Source organism: Typopeltis vanoorti, chromosome 8 (genome assembly GCF_054136105.1).
Source record: "Typopeltis vanoorti isolate ZY-2024b chromosome 8, IOZ_Tvanoo_1.0, whole genome shotgun sequence".
NCBI classification, from domain to species: Eukaryota; Metazoa; Arthropoda; class Arachnida; order Uropygi; family Thelyphonidae; genus Typopeltis; species Typopeltis vanoorti.
The window spans coordinates 117,909,435-117,929,471 of record NC_143556.1 but is presented as its reverse complement, the minus strand read 5'-3'; the positions used below and the strand labels follow the sequence as shown (position 1 = coordinate 117,929,471).

Sequence of the window (20,037 nt, the reverse complement as noted above, 5' to 3'; positions counted from 1 at the left end):
GCTACTTAGGCACAATTTTTACTGAAGATGGTAAACTAAATATAGAAATAGACAACAGAATCAGCAAAGCTGGTATCGTGGGAAGTCAATTGAATAAATTCATATGGAATAAGAAAGAAATTAGTCGGAACACTAAATTAGCTGTATACAAAACTGTGTTCAAACCAATTTTAACTTATGGATCTGAGAGCTGGGTCAGAAGTAAAACACTTGACCAAAGACTAGAGACCGCAGATATGAGAGTCCTGAGAAAGATTAGAGTCGTGAACAGATGGCATCAATGGCAATATCATATTAAAAATGAGGATATTAGGAAAGAACTTGACATTGTCAGCATCCAGGAATGCGTTAGCAGAGCTAATCTCAGATGGTATGGTCACTTAAATAGAATGGGAGAGGAAAGATTAGCAAAACAAGTGTTCTCTGCCAGGTTGGCAGGAAAACGACCCAGAGGAAGACCAAGATATAGGTGGATTGATAAGGTACAAAGTGCCTTAGATGATAGAAATATAAGATCTGATAATGTTGGAGTCTTGACAAGTAACAGACTGATTTGGAGGAAAATTGTAGATAGGAAGTTAGTAATGATGTAATTTTTTCATGTAGTACTGTCATATCCTGTACACCCCTTGAGGGTACATGGCAGGAATTTGATGATGATGATGATGATAATACCACAAAGAGAACCCTGGTGGCGCATGTGGGGAATAATGCAATGGCAGCCGACAGGATCAAATCCACAATAATTAAGTTAAAAAAGGGTGGATTGAGACGGTTTTGGATAAAGATCAAGGTGACAAAAGTATACAAAAAAAAATTTATATTCAGAAAGTGTAAAGCATGAATGCAGATAGCATAAATTTGGACACAACGGGTAATAACACGATGGTGATGGAGATCTTTAGAACAATCAACCCTCACCTCATCATCCCACAATTCTCCGGAGAAGAAGATATGTTGTTCTTCTTCAACTTTGTAGAGGAGCTAAGAAATATTGGAAATTGGTGGGACTTCCAACTCCTAGTTCTACTGCAGAATAAATTGGTCGGAAGGGTCAAGAACTTTTTGCATTCCTCTCCAATTCTGCGAGACACTTTGGAATACAATAAATTGAAGGATACCCTGATATCCCAATTCTCCAAAGTAAGAAGTGTAGGTCTGAACCTGTGGAGATTACAAAGATGCACCCAAGAGAAAAAGGAAACCATCACTGATTTCTACACCAGACTACTAACTCTAGCAAACAGCTTGAACGTCTCAAAAAAGACAAAACCATCTTTATTGGGTGGTTCTCCATCAGTTCAGTTTGGTAGTGAGAGAGGAGTTCAAAGAGACTGCATATAAAAAGAAAATTAATAATTTGGAAGAATGCTGCATCATGGTAAAGGTAAGAGAAGATAGACTAAGAGAAATTAGTCACTCCTCTGCTTTCAGACAAGAGAGACTTCTAGATCCAGTCAGAGCCTTGTTGAACACCTTAGGCATTGTAGACAAAACTACACAAACGGAATTTAAGCATGAGAAAATTTGATGGGTTTCAGATTTCATAACAGAAGATCCTGAACTAAAATCATAAAGACTAGTCATCCTTGAGCATGTGAAGAGCCTGATAAAAATGGAAATGAAACCTCATAAGGACAAAGTGTTGGAGAGATTAGAACTGGTGACTGAGCTATTAAGGAAGTATGGAAAAAAAGAGGGAGGCTTGTAAAAGAAAGAGTTGGAACTGATTCAAAGAGAAAGCAGAAACTTGTTAACCTGATTACCTATGATAAGACAAAAAGGACCCGTGCAGTAAACCCAAGGCCATATAAAATGCTAAGTGTTGCTGGGGTGACTAGGGAAGAAGAAAATTTCTTAACAACCGTGCAAGGCCTGATAAAGGGTACACCCTGTGATGTTCTCCTAGACACAGGAGCTCATGTCTCAGATATCTCTTGCCCACTATTTTTAAAATTAAAAAGCCTGGATCCCAAAAATGTTATTGAACTAACATGTCCAATCAAACTCATGGGGGTAGCAAAAATGGAGCTCACACCACTACAAAGAAAAGCATAATTCTCATTTTTCTTTGTAATTCCTTGTTTTCCATTGAACCTATCACATGAGTTGATTGTCCTCCCTGAGACCATGGGCACAACCGATCAAGTGATCCTGGGCCTTGGCTTTCTGAAAAGATATCAATTTGCATGTAATTTCGCTAAAGGCACTGTGGGATAGAGCACAAACCCAGCCTCGGATCTAAGGAGCAAGGATATCAGACGGGAGGCAAGGCAGCTGAAACGTTAGAGATTGGAATGGTGAAGTCAACCAAGGAAAGTTCCAGCTGGAAGGAGGAATTGATAAACAATGCTACTAGCCTAACTACTTCAGTTGAGGAAAGGAAGGAGATGGGGGAATTCTTCCACACGTTCCAAAGGTTCACGGGGGTTTCTACGGAGGAAATCACCTCCTTGTCCTGTACGGATTAGTAGAGCATATTGTTCAAATCACCGTCCATGTTAAGCAGTACCAGACTCCCGTAAAACAAATGGAGAAATTGCAAGCATTGTTACAAGAATACGAAATGGCAGGGATCATTGAGAAATCTAACTCTCAGTGGAACAGCCCATACATACTAGTGGAGAAGCCTAATGGTAGTCTGAGATTTGTACTGGACTTAAGGGAAGTAAATAAGGATACCAAACCCATCGACTTCCCGATATGCAAGATAGAAGAGTTGTTGATAGGATTGGAGAATGCCAAATACTTCTCAAAACTAGACCTGAAGTCAGGCTACTTTCAAATCCCTTTAAGGAAGGAGGACAGGAAATATTTTGCCTTTACAATTAGGTGGCAGAAGTACCAACTTTGTAGGCTTCCACAAGGCACAAGAAACTTTGCCATGTCCTTTCAATCTCTGATGAACACCATTTTTGCTGACATTCCAGAAAAAGGGATCGTATGTTTCCAAGATGACCTGTTAATATATTCACAAGATTTACATGCACACAAAGAGATCTTAATAGCTGTATTGATGAGATTGTGCTAAGCTCTCATTAAAATACTCAAAATGTCAGGGTTTTTTTAGATAAGTTGAGTATCTAGTAGGCCATCAGGTTAGTGAGAATGGAATAATCCTCACTCAAACAAACATAAGTGCTATTCTTGAAGCAAGGATTCCAAAAACTGTGAAACAAGTCCGACAATACATTGGGATGATTAATTTCTATAGAAAATTTATTCCCAACTGCTCTATGCTAATGGAACCTATTGTCAGACTAACAAAGAAGGGAATAAAGTTTAACTGGGGAAATGAACAGCAAAGTGCCTATGATTCTCTAAATTTGGCCCTAACGGGATCCCCCCGTTCTCACTTATCATAAATTTAGGGAAACATTTTTTCTCTCAGCGGACACCTCCCATGATACCATAACTTCTGTGTTGGAACAAAAGCACGGGGACGATTTCTGCCCAATAGCCTTCATTAGCAGAAAGCTCTCATTCTCCAAACTGAACTATTCAGTTATAGAAAAGGAGGACCTAGCGATTGTGTTCTCTTTAGAAAACTCAGATATCTGATATTGGGACAGCACATAATCCTGAGGTCGGATCACCAGCTGCTATCCTACCTATCCTCCATGAAGGATAAAAATCAGAGAATAATTAGGTGGACCCTGGAACTCCAGGAAAAAGGAACGCAGTTGCTGACTACTTATCGAGGTCATTAAACACAGACGGTGAAGAAAATCAGCCTATTGATAGAGATGACAGTTCTACCTTCATCCATAAAATCGAGAAATTAGAAGCAAACAAAAATAAACCTCTCAACCTTCAATCTTGGAAAAAGCCCCTCGTTATTGAAGACCTGCAGAGAGAGAGATCCTATGTGAAGTGTAGTATATCACTGAATAGAGAAAGGAGAGCCTCTTCCTGACGAGTTTTCGTTTCTGAAGACCCTACATATGGATGATGACGGGCTTCTACTCTCCAAGCAAGAAGTGATGGGAAGATGGAGAGACAAGATACTGATTCCAGCAGTCATGATGTCATGGGTGCTCTATACATTCCGTGATTCTGAACTGGTAGGGCATCAGGGCTTTGATCGAACATGAAGAATAAGTGATATCTTTGGAAGGGTATGAGAGGGGACGTGCTCACATATGTGTATCCTCTTGTCATATATGCCAGAAAAAAATCTGCCTTTAGGGGAAAGGCCCCAGTGCAGCCTTTTCCCCTGTGCGGCCTTTACGAGCAGTGACCATAGATATAATAGGTACATGTTGCCATAGACATGTTTACGATATTTCCTGAAGCGACAGCCATGAGGGATCAAACCGCATGAACTGTAACTAATAAATTCCTAAAATTAGTGATATCCAGATATGGATGCCCCAAACCCTTCTGTCTGATCAGGGTGCTAACTTCACAGCCGAGATTTTGCTGCAATTGTGCAGAGTACTCAAAATAAAGAAGTTGTTCACCACCCGATATCACACCCCCAGGGAAACGTGATGTGTGAGCGACTGAATAAAACCCTGAAGCACACTCTGGCCAAGCCAGCTGACAGTGAAGTAATGAATTGGGATGCATACCTGCTGCAAACCTTATTTGCTTGCAGGACTGCCATTCATTCTGCAATCAGAGAAAGCCCTGCAGTTGTCCTTTATGGATTTGAGCCAAGTTTCCCGTGTGATCCGAAGTACTCTCACATCAACACCAGATACTCAAACGTTGATGAATACTTAAACAACAAGCTGACTCATGAAATCATAGCAGAATCCAGCAGATGTAGCTCGCAGAGAACAAGGACGTATGTGAACAAGCTCAGAAAATATAAAGATTTAAAACCTGGAAACCTGGTTCTCCTTGAACAGAAGTCAATCCAGAAGAAAGGGGGGAAGTTTGCAAGGAGTGCACTGGATCCTTATGAGATCCTGGAAAAACTTTCCCCTGTGAACTACAAGATTCGGGATGTGAAGAATCCTGGAAAGGTCATAATAGTGCACTCTGACAGAATAAAACTGTACAACAAAAGGAATAACAGACATGTGTTTGGGTGATTCCTTAGAATCAATTTTTGAGAAAAGAGCCTCTGGTCATCGGAAGAAGAGGAATGCAAGAGAATGTAATAACCTGAGAAGAAGGGGTAACACTACACTAGAGGAGGAAGCAGCCAAGTACCATGGGTTCGTAAACCAGGATATTAACGAGGAGAATGTAAGTGAATGCAACAAGATCTCCAGGGAGGGCATTACTGAGGTTGTTGTTGCAAGGAATAGGCGGCATGTTCAGACGTGGTATAATTTAAGATCAAGATATAACAAGGGATGTTTGTAAGAAAAAAAAATTTTTTTTCATCCACCACATTCGTGTCTAAAATTCCAATGCAGTAGGACTTTCCTTTTTTTTTTTTTTTTTTTTTTTTTTTTGCATCGACTTTTTTACAGAGGTCACAACTTGTAAACAATTTAAATATTTCTATATTAACATTGTAGATTTTGCGTCAAGGACAAAGCCATAGAAAAACAAGATTATGTGGGTGTTTCATGAGAATTAGAAGTGAACATTAAAGGTCTTGAACGTTTTGCGTGGGAATATTCGGAGGCCTCAACCCTTAGTCCAGGGACCTGAGGAGTTGTATATAGGAAGTCCTCTAAGTTACAAAAGAGGGTAGAGAACTCCTGATCTTCTCCTCTTACCGTGCGTCATGTTAGTCGGCTCATTTGAAGTCAGGAAAGCGTAGCCGTGGGCACCGTGAAGCCATCTAAGGAGCAAGAAATGGGCCAGCCTGCTTTGCTAGTGAGAGAACCTGCAACATATGTCAGACGCCTTCAGCTGACTAAGAAACGTCGGAAAATGTGCTTTGAGCCCCGGAAGTCATCTACATGAGACAGTGGTAAAGACAGAACCCCTGTTTAGAAGCTGAAGCCTAAGGCGGATAGGCAACCAACGGAACCTGCAAAGGAGCTAGGAATTGGTATAGTGTTGTGTGTTAACTAAGATTTGTGAGCACAATTTGTTGTGTATATGTAAGATATGGAAAATTGATTGAAAGTCCACTGGATTTTTTTTTTTTTTGTTTAAACATAGTTCATTGTTCCGGACTGAAAAGTAAAACTAAAGATAGATTGTACAACAGATAGAATAGAAGATATTTAGCCATAGAATTTGTAGAGCATGATAATCTTAGTATTGAGAATGGTTGACAGATTTCTTTATGTGTCATAATATAGCATGGCTCAGTGTATATTCACATGTTGAAATGTTACAATTATAGTTTAAGAATAGATGTATGAGGGAACCCTTTTATAAGTGTATGATCTTGTATATTTGCCTTTTAATTTGAAACAAACATGCTTGTTTTGTTAAAGAATTGCACCTCCTGATATTTATGCAATGCACTGTTTTCAAAAAAATTATGGACTTGTGAATAAACGTATTAAAGATTAGCCACGACTGATAAATAAGCTTTATGGATAATCTTGGAGTAAACTCTGCAGGAAGTTTGGAATATATCTAATACCACTAAGAGAACCCTGTGGCACAGTCGTTAACTCTAAATAAATTTTCCAGAGTCTCCCGGTAACAGAAAGAGCTAACCTGTAGAGATGAGTAAGAAAAAAAATAAACACATATAAGGATGGGGGGAAATATTACAGTACCACTTTCATTAATTATGATGTCCATAGGTATTATAAATAATAGTAGAAATAAGGTAGAGACTTGCTGTACATCTAATTTAATAAATCCTCTGTTTCCTGAAATTGTAATTGCTACTTAAACCATACATTGCTTTCTTTTCAAGGTTACACAATGAATGGTGGTTTGCATTCATTGTGTAGAATTTATGGAGTCAACACGTGTTGGAGTAATTACATCACTTATAATTAAGAAAATAACCCTCAACATTTCAATCTCGATATGATGATCATCATATGTGTGCACAGGACAGAAGCTAAATTTGAATGCTTTGTTAATCATTTACACTAGCCTGACCTCTGATAGTACACCTGCAACCTACCCAACATAGAGGAACCACAATGCACCATTCAAACAAGAAAAGATTAACATAAACGCCACATTAAATTCCTTCACTATGGTAAACATGGCCAATGTTCATTGGAACTGGCATTAACTTTGAGCAACTTCTCAACACTCCTTCACAGTTTAACTTCAAAACCACAGAACAAACTCTCCTTCTCTTCATTTATCTTTTTTACTACGGCCCTCTGGAACAGTCTTCCATCCCCTGTTTCTCAAGGAATACAATCCACAGCTCTTCAAACGAAATCTGAACAAGTTCCTTCTTGTCCATACACCGTATGGGATTATCATGCCCCTTTTTTTTATTTTTTTAAAAAGTGTCAGTCATGGACAAGTAGTTAAGAAAGAACCTGCCAAAATGTTTTCTGAAGGAAGTTCTTAGGGAGATATGCCATGAAGACTGATCCAAAAACATGGTATAATAAATGAAAAGGGAAAGTTGCTTTGCTAGATTTAACCTGCACAGTGAACAGATGTCGACCTACAGTTATTAATGTTTACATGCTTAGGAGAACTGGTGATAACCAGTTCAATGGAACAAGTGCCTGTGAATATACTTCATATAATCAACAGCTTTCTTCATTCTAGTCAGATGAATGCCTCTCCATGTTTCTTCAATTTTAGCCAGTCTTGTGTATCTCTATGCCATTAACATCCATACTATTTTTTTTTATATTTTATATAATAATTTTTATCATCTTGTCCCATCTTGCTGCAGGCCTGCCTAGTTTTTGATGTCCAGTTCTTTGTGTCCATTCTGTTGTTCTCTTTATCCATGTGTTGTCAGACATTGCAGCCTGGTTGGTTGAGTAGTTAGTATATCTGCTCTCCAGCCAAAAGGCTGTGGGTTTGAATCCCACCGCGGGATTCGAAATACTAGTGGTGGTGGGCAGTAGATGGCATTGGTGTAGATGATGCGGTTCGCTATAGTTGGTGGATTGAGTGGTAGAGACGGAGCGTTGTAGAGTAGGTGCCCCTCCCTCGATGAGTCTTTGGACCCCTCGGAGGTGTCACATAATAATAATAATTCTCATCTTTTGTCTTGTTCAGCATCATTTATTGTATTGTAATATTGTTGCAATATCCATTATCTTTATATCCTCTTATTCCTTTTATCTAACCATGCTATTCCTAGAATGGCTTTTTCGTGTGTCATTGTGTTTTCAGTCTCTTCAGCTGTCTTTTAGTAAGGTTCCTAATTTCACTATTATACTCCATTGCTGAGAATACACATTGGTTTAAAACCAAATGGTTAAAGTCTGATAAATATCCTTTAAATGTATCTTTACACTGGTTAAAAACTTTCCATTGTTCTAGATATATGAACTCACTATTTATCTGTTTTTCATTTCTTTGTGCCAGTGGCACAACCAGTGAGTCTTCTGCATTTATCCTTGTTGAAGTTAGACTCAGCTCTTCTTTTAGTGATGGTTTTACACGTTGTGTGGGCAACTTTTGTAGGCTGTAAAGAATGCTGATGTATTGGTCTCAAGCCACTTGTAATAGGATGCTGTCACACACACTTCTTGGAGAACCATGATTTAGATATAGGATTGGAATTTTGAACAGAGTGAGAAATGGAAGCTTCCATTCCAGTATGGATTATTCCTATAACAAGATCACAAAGTGTCTGGATCTGAAGAATGAAAACAGTCTATGGAAAGACAGAGTAAAAGTCACATAAGTCCTCCCACTTGGCATTGTTGTAATGCCAAGATATACATGGTTGTGAATGGTTGAAGGAAAGATGTTTCACCAGAGATATTTCTGAATTACAATCTCATCCAAGAAGATTGTCAGAATTCTAGTAGGGAGATAAATGATCAGTTTTAGGTCATTGCATTGGTCAGTGAAATTCAAAGAAGGGAGCCAGTTAGGATTGTGGACATTGCAATCACCAAGAAAGATGGCTTCACTGTTTGGAAATTTGAATTGAATAAAATCAAGCTTCATAGCTAAAGAAGACGAGTTCAGAATTAGATGAGTTTTCACCTGCTGTCTCAGCAAGTGAAAACAAAGTATAGCAAAGAAATCTTAAGTGACAGAAGGTTCAGCAAGTGAGATTCTAGATTTTGAAAAATTAAAAGGAAACTTACTTGAAATAAATTTATTAGCTGTAAAATTTTCAACTTAGTATCATAGGTATATTCGCTACAATAACAATGGATCACAAAATAAATTACAATAAAAGAATCAATTTCAAAAGGCAGTGTCAGTAGGATAATAGATGGTCCCAATTATTAAAAAAAAAAAATTACAATAAGATAAGAAGTTGCATAAAATTGACAAAATTATATTTCCCATAAATATCTAGATTTGACATCCTTTGGCAAGGAATATTGGATTGCACAAAACAAGCACCTCCCTTGTGGTGGAAGGAATCATACAGAGTGCAATTTTGGCAGTTAAGATGGGCTCTCATAGATGTAGCAGAAATTTGGGGTTCAGAATTCAGAAGCAGATTCCTCGGGGGCTCACTTTAGCAAGTACGGGCGTGGCAAACCCGAGGTACCTGATGCTTTACCATGTCTTACTTCATGTAATATACATCTGTTATATTATCTGTAGAATGGTCCTTTCTCTCCCTTCCTTGTTTCTTTCTTTCTCTTCTTGCTCCTTTCCCCCGAATGCTATTAGCGGGCTAGGGATGAACTTTTCCTATTTTGCTATCATTTCATCTTATGCTAACAGGGCTTTACCAAACACTGTAACATGGTCAGGTCATCAAACAGTGGTCATACCACATCGTCCGTCACGCAGGTTACCAAGGGACATGTTCGGGTTGTAGGCAGAGGGACCCTTTCGAAAAATATGTTACAGTCTCCCTTAGACACCACTCCTCAGCACTCTGCTAGAGGAAACTCCAATTGGCCCGCTACCCATTTGGGGGAGGTGGTTAGGGGCAGCACAAAGAAATGGTTCTGCAAAAGGATGGAAATGGCAATGACAACGGCACCAGACTATGGCTTTAGGCAACTGGAACATCTTCTCTCTGACAGGGAAGGAACTGGTCGAGAAAGCCAAGTGCTACCAACTAGACTTAGTCGGGCTTTCTTTGACCAAGAGGAGAGGCTCTGGAACTGTCGATCTGGATGAGGAGTGGAAGCTCTACTACTCTGGTGTGATCCCAACAATGTCTGCTCAGGCGGTTGTGGGGATACTCACAAGCCCCTGGCTGTCAGACTATGTTGCTGAATGGATCCCATTGGGGGAACAGGTATGTGTGTTAAGGCTCCAGATGAAAAACCACGACTTGGCTGTGATGCAAGCCTATGCACCTAATCTGGAATCAGAATACTCATTCCTTCTTAGAGGAAGTGGATGCTACTTTTGACAGGGTGGCAGACATGGAATCAGTCCTGCTAATGGGTGATTTCAATGACCTGACATGGAGGGGGTGTGGTTGGAACAAACGGAGACCCTGACTTTAATGCCGAATGGGTTGAAATTATTTGACTTCCACTGTACTAACAGCTTGTCCATAACGAATACCTTCTTTCTGCACCGAGAAGTCCATAAGTATACCCAGTACAGTGATACACTTGGACAAAGGTTTGACTTCTTTATAGTCTCAGCAGACCTATTTTCCTCAGTGCTTGATGTTCGTGTGAGGAGAGGGGCATAACTGTCAACTCACCTTGTTGTCTGCACTCTATGGCTTCAGAAACCAGATGGAAGAATTTTGCAGATGACATTTCCTCCAGGTTCAAAGCATACCACAGATGTTGAGGAGGAGGGGGAGCTGTTCAGAACTGTCTGTCACTGCCTCTGCACTGTCATACTGTGGTAGAAAGCGGCTCGACGTGGCGACGGGCAGTGAGAAAGGACACCTTGGTGAAACCAAGAGGTCCAAAAAGCTGTCCCGGACAAAAAAGGAGGCCTACCTAACATGGCTTAGGGCATGTCACCTGAGATGCGTTTCCGGTACACAGACACGAAAAGCTGCTGCTGAGGCAGCAAAGCAGAAGGCTTGGGAATCCTTTGGAGAAAGATTAGACTCATACTATGCAAATGCAAACAAAGTATTCTGGCAGACCATCCACCACCTTCGAGGGAGGAAATCATGCACAGCAAGGCCAATTAAGGCCTCTGATGGTGCACTTTTAACAACCGAGAAGGATATCCTCCACAGATGGAGGGATACTTTGAGCTTTCTTAACCCAGGTGGCCCAGCAGTTGTGGACATCGAAGAGGTGCAGATCGGGGAAGTGACTAGTCTCACAGCAGAAGAGGTCCATTTAGCAATAAAATCGCTAAAATCGGGCAAGACTGCTGATGATGATGAAATTCAGCCCGAAATGCTAAAAGCCTTAAATCGAGACAGGGTTCTCTGGCTGACTCTAGTGTGTCAGGCTGCTTGGATATCTGGGTGAGCACCAAAGCAATGGCAGACAGACATAATAATAATACCAGTCTTCAAGAAGGGAGACCAGAGAGTTTGCAGCAACTATCGTGGCAACACTCTCTCTCTCTCTCTCTGCTCAGCCTGCCTGGGAAAGTATATGCTAGGTGCTTGGAAAGAAGGTGCAGGAGCATAGTTGAGTCAAAGTTCCAGGAAGAATAATGTGGCTTTCGTCCTGGTAGAAGCACAACTGACCAAATATTTACTTTAGGGCAAGTCTTGGAGAAATCTTGGGACTATGCCAAGACTGTCTACACATGTTCTGTGGACTTGGAGAAGGCATATGACCGGGTTCCTCAAGATAAGCTTTGGCAAGTAGTACAGGAGTATGGAGTGGATGGCCAACTATTAGCTGCCATCAAGTCCCTGTATGAATACCCGGAGTTTTGTGTCAGGGTAAACAGCACAAAGTCTGAAACTTTCACAGTCTCCGATGGCCTCCGCCATGCGTGTGTTCTGTCACCCCTCCTTTTCATAATATTTATGGACTGGATTGATAGGCGCAGTGAATGTGTCAGAACTGGAAGATGTAGCATTGGACGTCTGCTTTTTCCAGATGACCTAGTTCTGCTTAGCTCTTCCGCAGATAACCTTCAGCAGACCCTGGATAGGTTTGTAGCTATTTGTGCAGAAGCCAGAATGAAGATTAGTGTGGCCAAAACTGAAACATTTGTGGTCTCAAGACAACCATCCCAGTGCACTCTATATGTGAGTGGAGTCCCACTGAAGCAGGTGGAGAAGTTTAAATACCTTGGGTCCATATACACGAATGATGAAAAGTGGAACGAAGAGCTAGATACTTGGATTGGCTCAGCAAGCGCAATATTGTGGGAGCTTGGCCGTTCGGTAGTATTGAAGCAGGAGTTAAGCCAGAAGGCAAAGCTGGCTGTCTTCAATACAGTATGTCCCCATCCTCACCTATGGTCATGACAGTTAGGTAATGACCAAAAGAATGTGGACATGAATTCAAGCGACTGAAATGATGTTCCTTTGAAGGGTTGCAGGGCTGACAAGACTAGATAGAGTCAGATACCCTGCAATTCGGGAAACCCTCAATACTCAATCTTTGCTTTTCCGTGTTGAGAGATCAGTTACTTTGGTACGGGCACCTGGTCAGAATGCCACAAGAGAGGCTTCCCCAGCAGGCCCTCTTTGCCAAGCCAGAGGGTGGAAGGCCAAGAACTGAAGGGTTTCAGGTTTTTTTTTTTTGTTAGGAGAATTAGAAGATCTAGTAGAAGTAGGCCCTTTTAATTTCTTGATTTGTGATTTATTGGGATCATAATCTTAAAATTTTGTGCTGCCTTTGTGTGTGTATTTGTTACAAATCTTATTTTGCACTCCTTGAGAATGTCTCTGTAACTGTGATGAAATATTTCAAGCATTAAATGCTATTTTTAATCCTTTCCTAGTGCCGTTTCACTCCGTAAAACTTTTATCGTGCGTTTTTCCCAGCACTTAAGCCTTAACACATAGACATTACCATCTGTTCAGTCCCTTACACTAACTGGTAGCCAGCCTACAGAACTGTTTTACTACTGTACCTTCAAAGATGGGAGAGGTACTGGAGATCGCTGCAGTAAGTCTGGCATGCCCTTGATAGGTATCACTCACACTGCATGTGTGTGTATGGGGTGAGGGGCAAAATTCAGAACCCATGGTCTAGGAACTAAATATGGCAACAACCACTTCAGATCCCCAATAAGAAAGGTGGTGGTATTTCATCAACTTGTTAGCCCTTTGCTAACAAGGTTTTGCCTTTAATTGAAATGCTAAACTGAAAGAAAAAAAGTAATTAAATTGATGGATAACAAAAAAAGATATAATATACTCCCACTGAAATACTAGGTGAGAGTTCGCATTACTGGTATGTGTGGTTGATGATGTACATGAATATATGATTTAGTTTTTGCTTTTCAAATGGTAAATTATGCACTGCAAGGGTGGTCTGAAAAGTTCTCGTGCTCAACCATAAATGGCAACACTATTGGCAAGTTTTTTTTTTCTAAGTTGGTACATCTCTCATGGTACATCTATGTGAAATTGCAAGTTATTCTAACAAGTAGTTTGTTTTATACAGTTGTCTGTATTCCTTGAAATCGATAAAATTGAATATCGTGAGGTTATAAAATTCTTTGTAAAAGGTTTAACGCCAAAAGAAATTCATTCGAAGTTCATAAAATTTTATGGCCACTCTTCTCCTTCATTTTCGACAATTAAGAAATAGGCTGCCGAGTTTAGACGTGGCCATACTAGCCTTGAAGATGATCCATGTTCAGGACATCCAAAAAGTATAACAACACAAGAAATCATAAATATTTCATTTTATGTTTATCCAGGATGGCATATTTCTTTGTACAAATATTGATACATTTATAGATATTCACTTAAAATGACATTTGTTGAGTATTATTAAATTTAGTATTAGTTATGTACTGTTGATTCCAAAATTTGCCTACTATAATAAAATACCTACTGAAGAGTTAACCAAATTCTCATATGCACAGAAATTTCATGCATCAGAATTGTCCACTATAACAAACTCATCTTGTATAAATAAGGTGCTTACAAGTTTTCTATAATCAGCCTACTGGAATTCTGGAAATTGCTAATGAGAAGTATATCTCATTTGCAGATGCATTTCTATCAATAACAGTATTGACTAATGAGATGTTTGACAGTCTAGCAAAAGACGTTAGGTTGTTTTTAACGGTTTCATGAAGAAGACTTTGAGCTTTATTTGAAACATGTTGGGTATTTCCAAGAAACATTATACATTAAGTTCTCTAGAAAGTGTTTAAGCACTTACAGATGCAGTGCATTATAGCCAAGGAAAGTGAACCTGGAATATCTCAACATTAGTCCAACAAATGCATAAATCATATTTCAAATGTTTCCCTATAAACTTTCACTATTGGAGAAGTTCTCCAAACATGATAAAGTATGACTTCGATTTGTTACATGGACAGATCAGAGAAATGCAGCTTGACAGCACTGGAGTTTTCAGAATGTTTATGCTCAATTAGACAGGACAATGAACAGATATAATGTATAGTTTTAGTTATCTGGACATCCCTACCAGTTCTGTGGAAAAAGCAGCCATGAAGGGGAAACATGCCCATGTAGATAGCCATATCAAGCCATAGTTGAATCAGAACAATCTTTATTGAAACTATAAACCCAGTTGGGCATATTTGTACAAATATTGATACATTTATATATATTCACATAAACTGAAATTTGAAAGAAGTTTCTACAATGTCTGGCAGCTCAGCTGCCTCTGTAAATTCACTGTGGAATCTTTTGTGTGTGGGATGCAAGATTGCACCCCACCTTCAATCCTTGTATGCTATCCTATACTTATCCTGATTGTCAAAATTGCAGTCATCATTTGTGGTGATCTTAGTAACTTGTTGGTACAAATTTGAACTTATACAATATTTTCTTGGGAGTTATTTGGGAGTTGTTTTTGGAAAAATTATTTCCAAAAACACTTAATTTCATGGAGCTGAGAGGTGCAATTGTGTTGCAGAGTCATTCCAAACATTGACATATGCCTTGAAAAAGTTATTAAACATAATAGAGAATATGTTGAACTTCTCTTACAAGAAAAATATTGTCCAAAGGAAAGTGAATACAATAAATAATTTTCTTGTGAAATATTTCTGTGTCACCTAAAACAGCATCAACTGATAATAAAATTCACTTATTACCTGTTGGACAGTATGAAGGCACTGCAACTATTCCATATAGTCTTCCATTGCCACCAAGTGGAATCTCCAGAGGATCTACCATTCCACCATTTTTGTCTACTTTTTGGATAAATTTTCTATTTAAAAAAAAAAAAAAATGCTAATATAAGGAATTTTATAATCTCTTATGAATGTACCATAATATATTACTTTTGAGATTTAAAGAGTTTTGGAACAGGAGATATGTTAAAAAATGATTTAACACAGGGATTTAAAGGAAATTAGAATTTATTTCATTCTTTCACTTTCTCCCTGAATGATGCTTATGTTATATTGGAAGAAATATGTAGATGTAGATAAATTCTAATTTTCTTTACATGTATTAAGCCATTTTTAAAAATATATCCTTATTTCTACCACACATGTTTATTAAATTGCTAATTTTCAAAACATATTTCTTTTTATTTGCAAAGCACAAAGTTATTTATTTTTTCTTTTTTAAACTCCTCTCGAACCTTGCAGTAAGATGTTTGTGTGTATAAGTAATCCTGGAAATATAAAGCTGCAATACATAACTAATAGAAAATGGTCTTCAAAAGAGCCCATTTAATCATCTTTGATAAATTTTACATTTTCCTCACCAGACAGCACTGTTAAATCTTTTCAGTGGTGAACTGCGGGGTAGTAAGATTTTCGCTCCTTGAAACTCAGCTCCTTCATTCTGCAAAACAGTTATACCAGCCAGAAGAATATGCATAGAATTAATAGGCATACTGCTCTTACTTGCTTCAACCATAATTTCAAACATCTCATTAGTAGCCTGAATCTCTTGATATAAGCAAGGACTTGATATATGAAGAACTTTCGAAGTCTTTCTAGTTGATATGTTAGCCAAGATTGTGACTAACATATTAACTGTGAATAGACAGCAAGGTTCCCACCCCCCTGGAAATATGGGGTGTTCATCCTACAAAACAGGCAAATTGGCCAGAAGACCACATGTAAAGTTATCAGACAACATTCACTGGCCTTAATTGTTTTGACTGTAATTCAAAACAACTCAACGCTGCTAGATCAAGAAGGTAATATGAATTAAAAAATGCATTGTATATTCCTAGTTAGTGAAAAAGTCTCATAATGTAATGAGACTTTTTTAGTTTACAGTTGCCTCTCAAAATAGCATATTCATAGAGACCCCAGGAATTATGTGCTATTGTGAATTTACTTTAGCATAGCATAGCATTCTGTTTGGCTTTGGTCTAGACATTTCATTAGTTTTAGTTATTGATTTGTTATGTGTGTGTATTATACTGTTAGTAAACTGTATATTCATCTCATTTAATATCTGATTTGGTATTGTACTTGATTTATAACATTGCATTTCTAGGTTTGCAGATTCTCTTTACTGAGTTGCAGAGCTGATATCTTTTTTTTTTTTTTTTTTACTTTATACCTTGCATTTAAACTGCAAGCAGTATATATTCATAAAAGATCTTTGGATTTCCTATGGATTTATTACTTATTATTAGTCTGATATCAAAAGGTTCCTGTTTACCACAGAAGAAAATTAGTAGTTCAAAGCAGTGCTTGCCAATAATAGAACCTTAAAAATGAAAGATGATTATACAGAAACTTTGGCAGAGATATACTCTCAGAGGTAACTAACTGTGAGCTTGCTGTGTGGTTTAATTAAACCACACAACAAGCCCACAGTGTCTCTCTTCTACATCTGATGATGTTTTAAACGAAATGGCCAGCACACTGTAAGGTTGCTGACTTGCCATATACATAACAGGTTTTATGTTCCTTTTGTTCTTTATTTTCAGCTCGTTTAATTTCTTGGTTTGATTAATTCATTTTTCGTTTGTTAATGTCGTTAATGGTTTATTATGTTTTTGAGCTGTCTGATAAGTATCTGTATGCTCAAATTATGGGTTCTTCAGCTTCAATACCTTCTAATCACATCCCATTTCAGCCTGATCAAGCTTGGTTCAAGTACTGTATCTTGTCAGTAATCCTTATTTAATATAATCCCATTTATTTAACATTTCTATAACTTATTTGGATAAATTTTTAAAAAAAGAAGGGGATTCTCCATTATCAAAAATAGCTTGCTTTCCTTGTTTAATATCAAATAAAGGAGTATCACAATTTTCAGAGTTTAAAGTATTAAAATGACATTTATTTTTCTCATTCCCAATAATGGAAAACAGTGTAGAAGACATATTGTGTACATTTTTTCAAACTGAGAATACGAGGTTAAGTTATAAATCTTTAAAGATGGTAAGCCAGCACTTGCATAATGCTTATATCTCAGAAATGAGGGATTAGACATGTATAAATATATCAGTTTTTTTCATATTGAAGTAAGTTGTTTTAAACAAATTTAATGATTTTTTTAAAATAATGTTGCCTTACCACAGTATGTCATGCACTACTTCTCTTTGGAGGTAATGACCCTTAGTTCAAAATTATGACTTTGCCTTTCTAGAGTAGCATGCATCCCTTACCACAAGGTTATGGAGTTAATAGTTTTTACTTTATGCTTTGCATCAAAAATTGAATCTCTAAATCTCAAGTGGAACATATAACCAGCATGCAGTATACATCTGAGTCCATTCTTTTATATTGAGAGTGTTTTTGAATGAAAGTGCTCAGATGTTATGCATTTTATTACAATTATTGACATATTAAAAAAAAGTTAACCTGTTTAGATCTAGTTTAGATAAGATTTATTTGTAGGGTGCTTCCAATTTATCATTTTCATTCCCTCATAGTAAGCAACACTCACCATGAGGCAAAGAGAACAGTTTGTGGAGAGAATTCACTAATAGCTTAGTTGAAGATAAAGGCTAGTCATGAAAGTGAGGGAGTTGATAAATTAATACCAGAGGAAGGATTATTGGTCTGGATTTTCTTTTAAATAAAGCAGCTGTTTTTACTCATTTACGTCATGCTTCTGAATTCTTCTATCAATGAATAGCAAAAAATTCTTCTGTCAATGAATAGCTTCCCTTCTCTATTGAAGGGAAACCCAGAACAACAATCCCCATAGCTTCCACAAAGTGGAAGCTATGGAGATTGTCAATTGATAGGAGAGAATGAAAAAAAGATATATATGAATGAGAAAATAATAGTTGATAGTGTGGAAGGTGTGAGTGACTGTGAAAGTTTAGGAGATGGTTTTGTTTGGGAGAGTGAATTTAGATTAAGAGTGACTGACCTGCAGAGGGAGATAGATGAGTTGAAAGAGGTGGTGGAATGTCTTGTGAATGAGAACAGAAGTATGAAAGATAAGATTAGGAGAATGGAAGAGATAAATGCAAGGCGAATCAGAGTAGGAGAGAGAGAGAGAAATTAGTGAGTATGAGTGAGAGGTATGGGGGTGCTAGCAGACGAGAGGATGGAAACAGTAGGAGAAACGGAATGAGAGAGAGATATGGAAGTGCTACAAGAGGAGAGAATGGAAACGGTAGGAGAGATGGGATGAGAGAGAGAGGTATGGGAATGCTAGAAGACAAGAGGATGGAAACAGTAGGAGAGACAAAATGAGAGAGGGATATGGAAGCGCTAGAAGTGGAGAAAATGGAAACAGTAGGAGAGAGGGAATGAGAGAGATGTATGGGAGTGCCAGAAGAGGAGAGAATGGAAACAGTAGGGGAGAGAGGTATGGGAATGCTAGAAGAGAGAATAGCAGTAGAGGAGAGGGAATGAAAGAAGAGGAGAGAATGGTAACAATAGGAGAGAGGGAATGGTAAGAGGTATAATGTATGGCGACTCAATGATCCGTGGTGTTCAAGATAGGATGCGTGAGGAGTGTGGCAATTAAGAGAGGTGAAAGGGTGGATGAGATGATTGTGATGGTAGGAACGAATGACTTGAGTGGTAATGTAAGTCAGACAGCGAGAGATATGAGATTTTTGCTTGAGACTGTACGGAAGAAGACAGAGAGAGGAAAAATAGTGTACGTGTTGCCTAGGTATGATAATGATGAGCTGAGCAGAAGAGCGGTGATATTGAATGGCATAATAGCGAGAATGTGTGAAAAGAGAGGACTGGTATATGTGGATGCTTGGAGTGCGTTTGAGGAAAGAGAAGAATTGTATGCGAGAGACCGTTTACGTTTGAATGAGGAAGGACGTAGGCATCTGGAGAGATTGCTGTTCTGAACTAGTCAGTGTGTCCCATGGAGGATGATAGCAGGGGTGGCCTCTTGTGGGAATGGATACTTGGGAGAAGGGAGACGATGTCAGGTAACACTGAGCCCAGTGGAGTCTAGAAGGGATAACGCTGGGTATAGAAACAGTGGCATTTATATGCTTTATACTAATGCCAGGAGTAACCGAAATAAGGGAGAGGAATTGGTGGCGCAGATAGCATCAGCCTGGCCAAAAATTATTGCGATTGCTGAGACGTGGTTGACAGAAGGGAATATAACAACAGGAATAGAAGTCTCTGGGTATAGCATTTTTCATCAGGATAGGAGGGGAAAGCGTGGTGGTGGGGTACTGCTTATGATAAGTGATGACCTATGTCCTCTAAGAGTGGAGGCTTTGGAAGGAAGTGAGACAAATGATTTTGAGAGCATATGGTGTGAGGTAGAGGTAGGCAAGACAGAATATTTAGTGGGGTATTGCTACAGACCCAGGAGCACAGAGGATGGGGACCAGGAGATGTTTAGACAGCTAAGTTTGGCAAGTGCAAGAAGAATGATTGTTGTGGGAGATTTAACTACAGTAGTATAAATTGGAGAAGGGAAGATGCATGTAGCAATAGGGGAATGGAATTTCTAGAATTCTTGAGGGACAAATGTCTTAGGCAACATGTAACAGAGGGAACAAGAGGTTCAAGAGTTTTGGATTTGATTATAGTATCAGAAGAGTTGATAATAACTGAGTTGACATCTCTTCCACCAGTTAG

The 20,037-nt window shown here is 38.6% G+C and overlaps 1 protein-coding gene across 1 annotated transcript in view; it reads right to left on the bottom strand.

The window, feature by feature from the left end:
• Ndg (Nidogen) overlaps window positions 1-20,037 on the bottom strand; it is a 199,542-nt gene that overhangs the window by 7,932 nt on the left and 171,573 nt on the right. Inside the window, exon 20 of the mRNA XM_090396289.1 lies at window positions 15,139-15,254. Coding sequence (XP_090252415.1) covers window positions 15,139-15,254 — 116 coding nt within the window. The remainder of the gene's footprint in view (window positions 1-15,138; window positions 15,255-20,037) is intronic.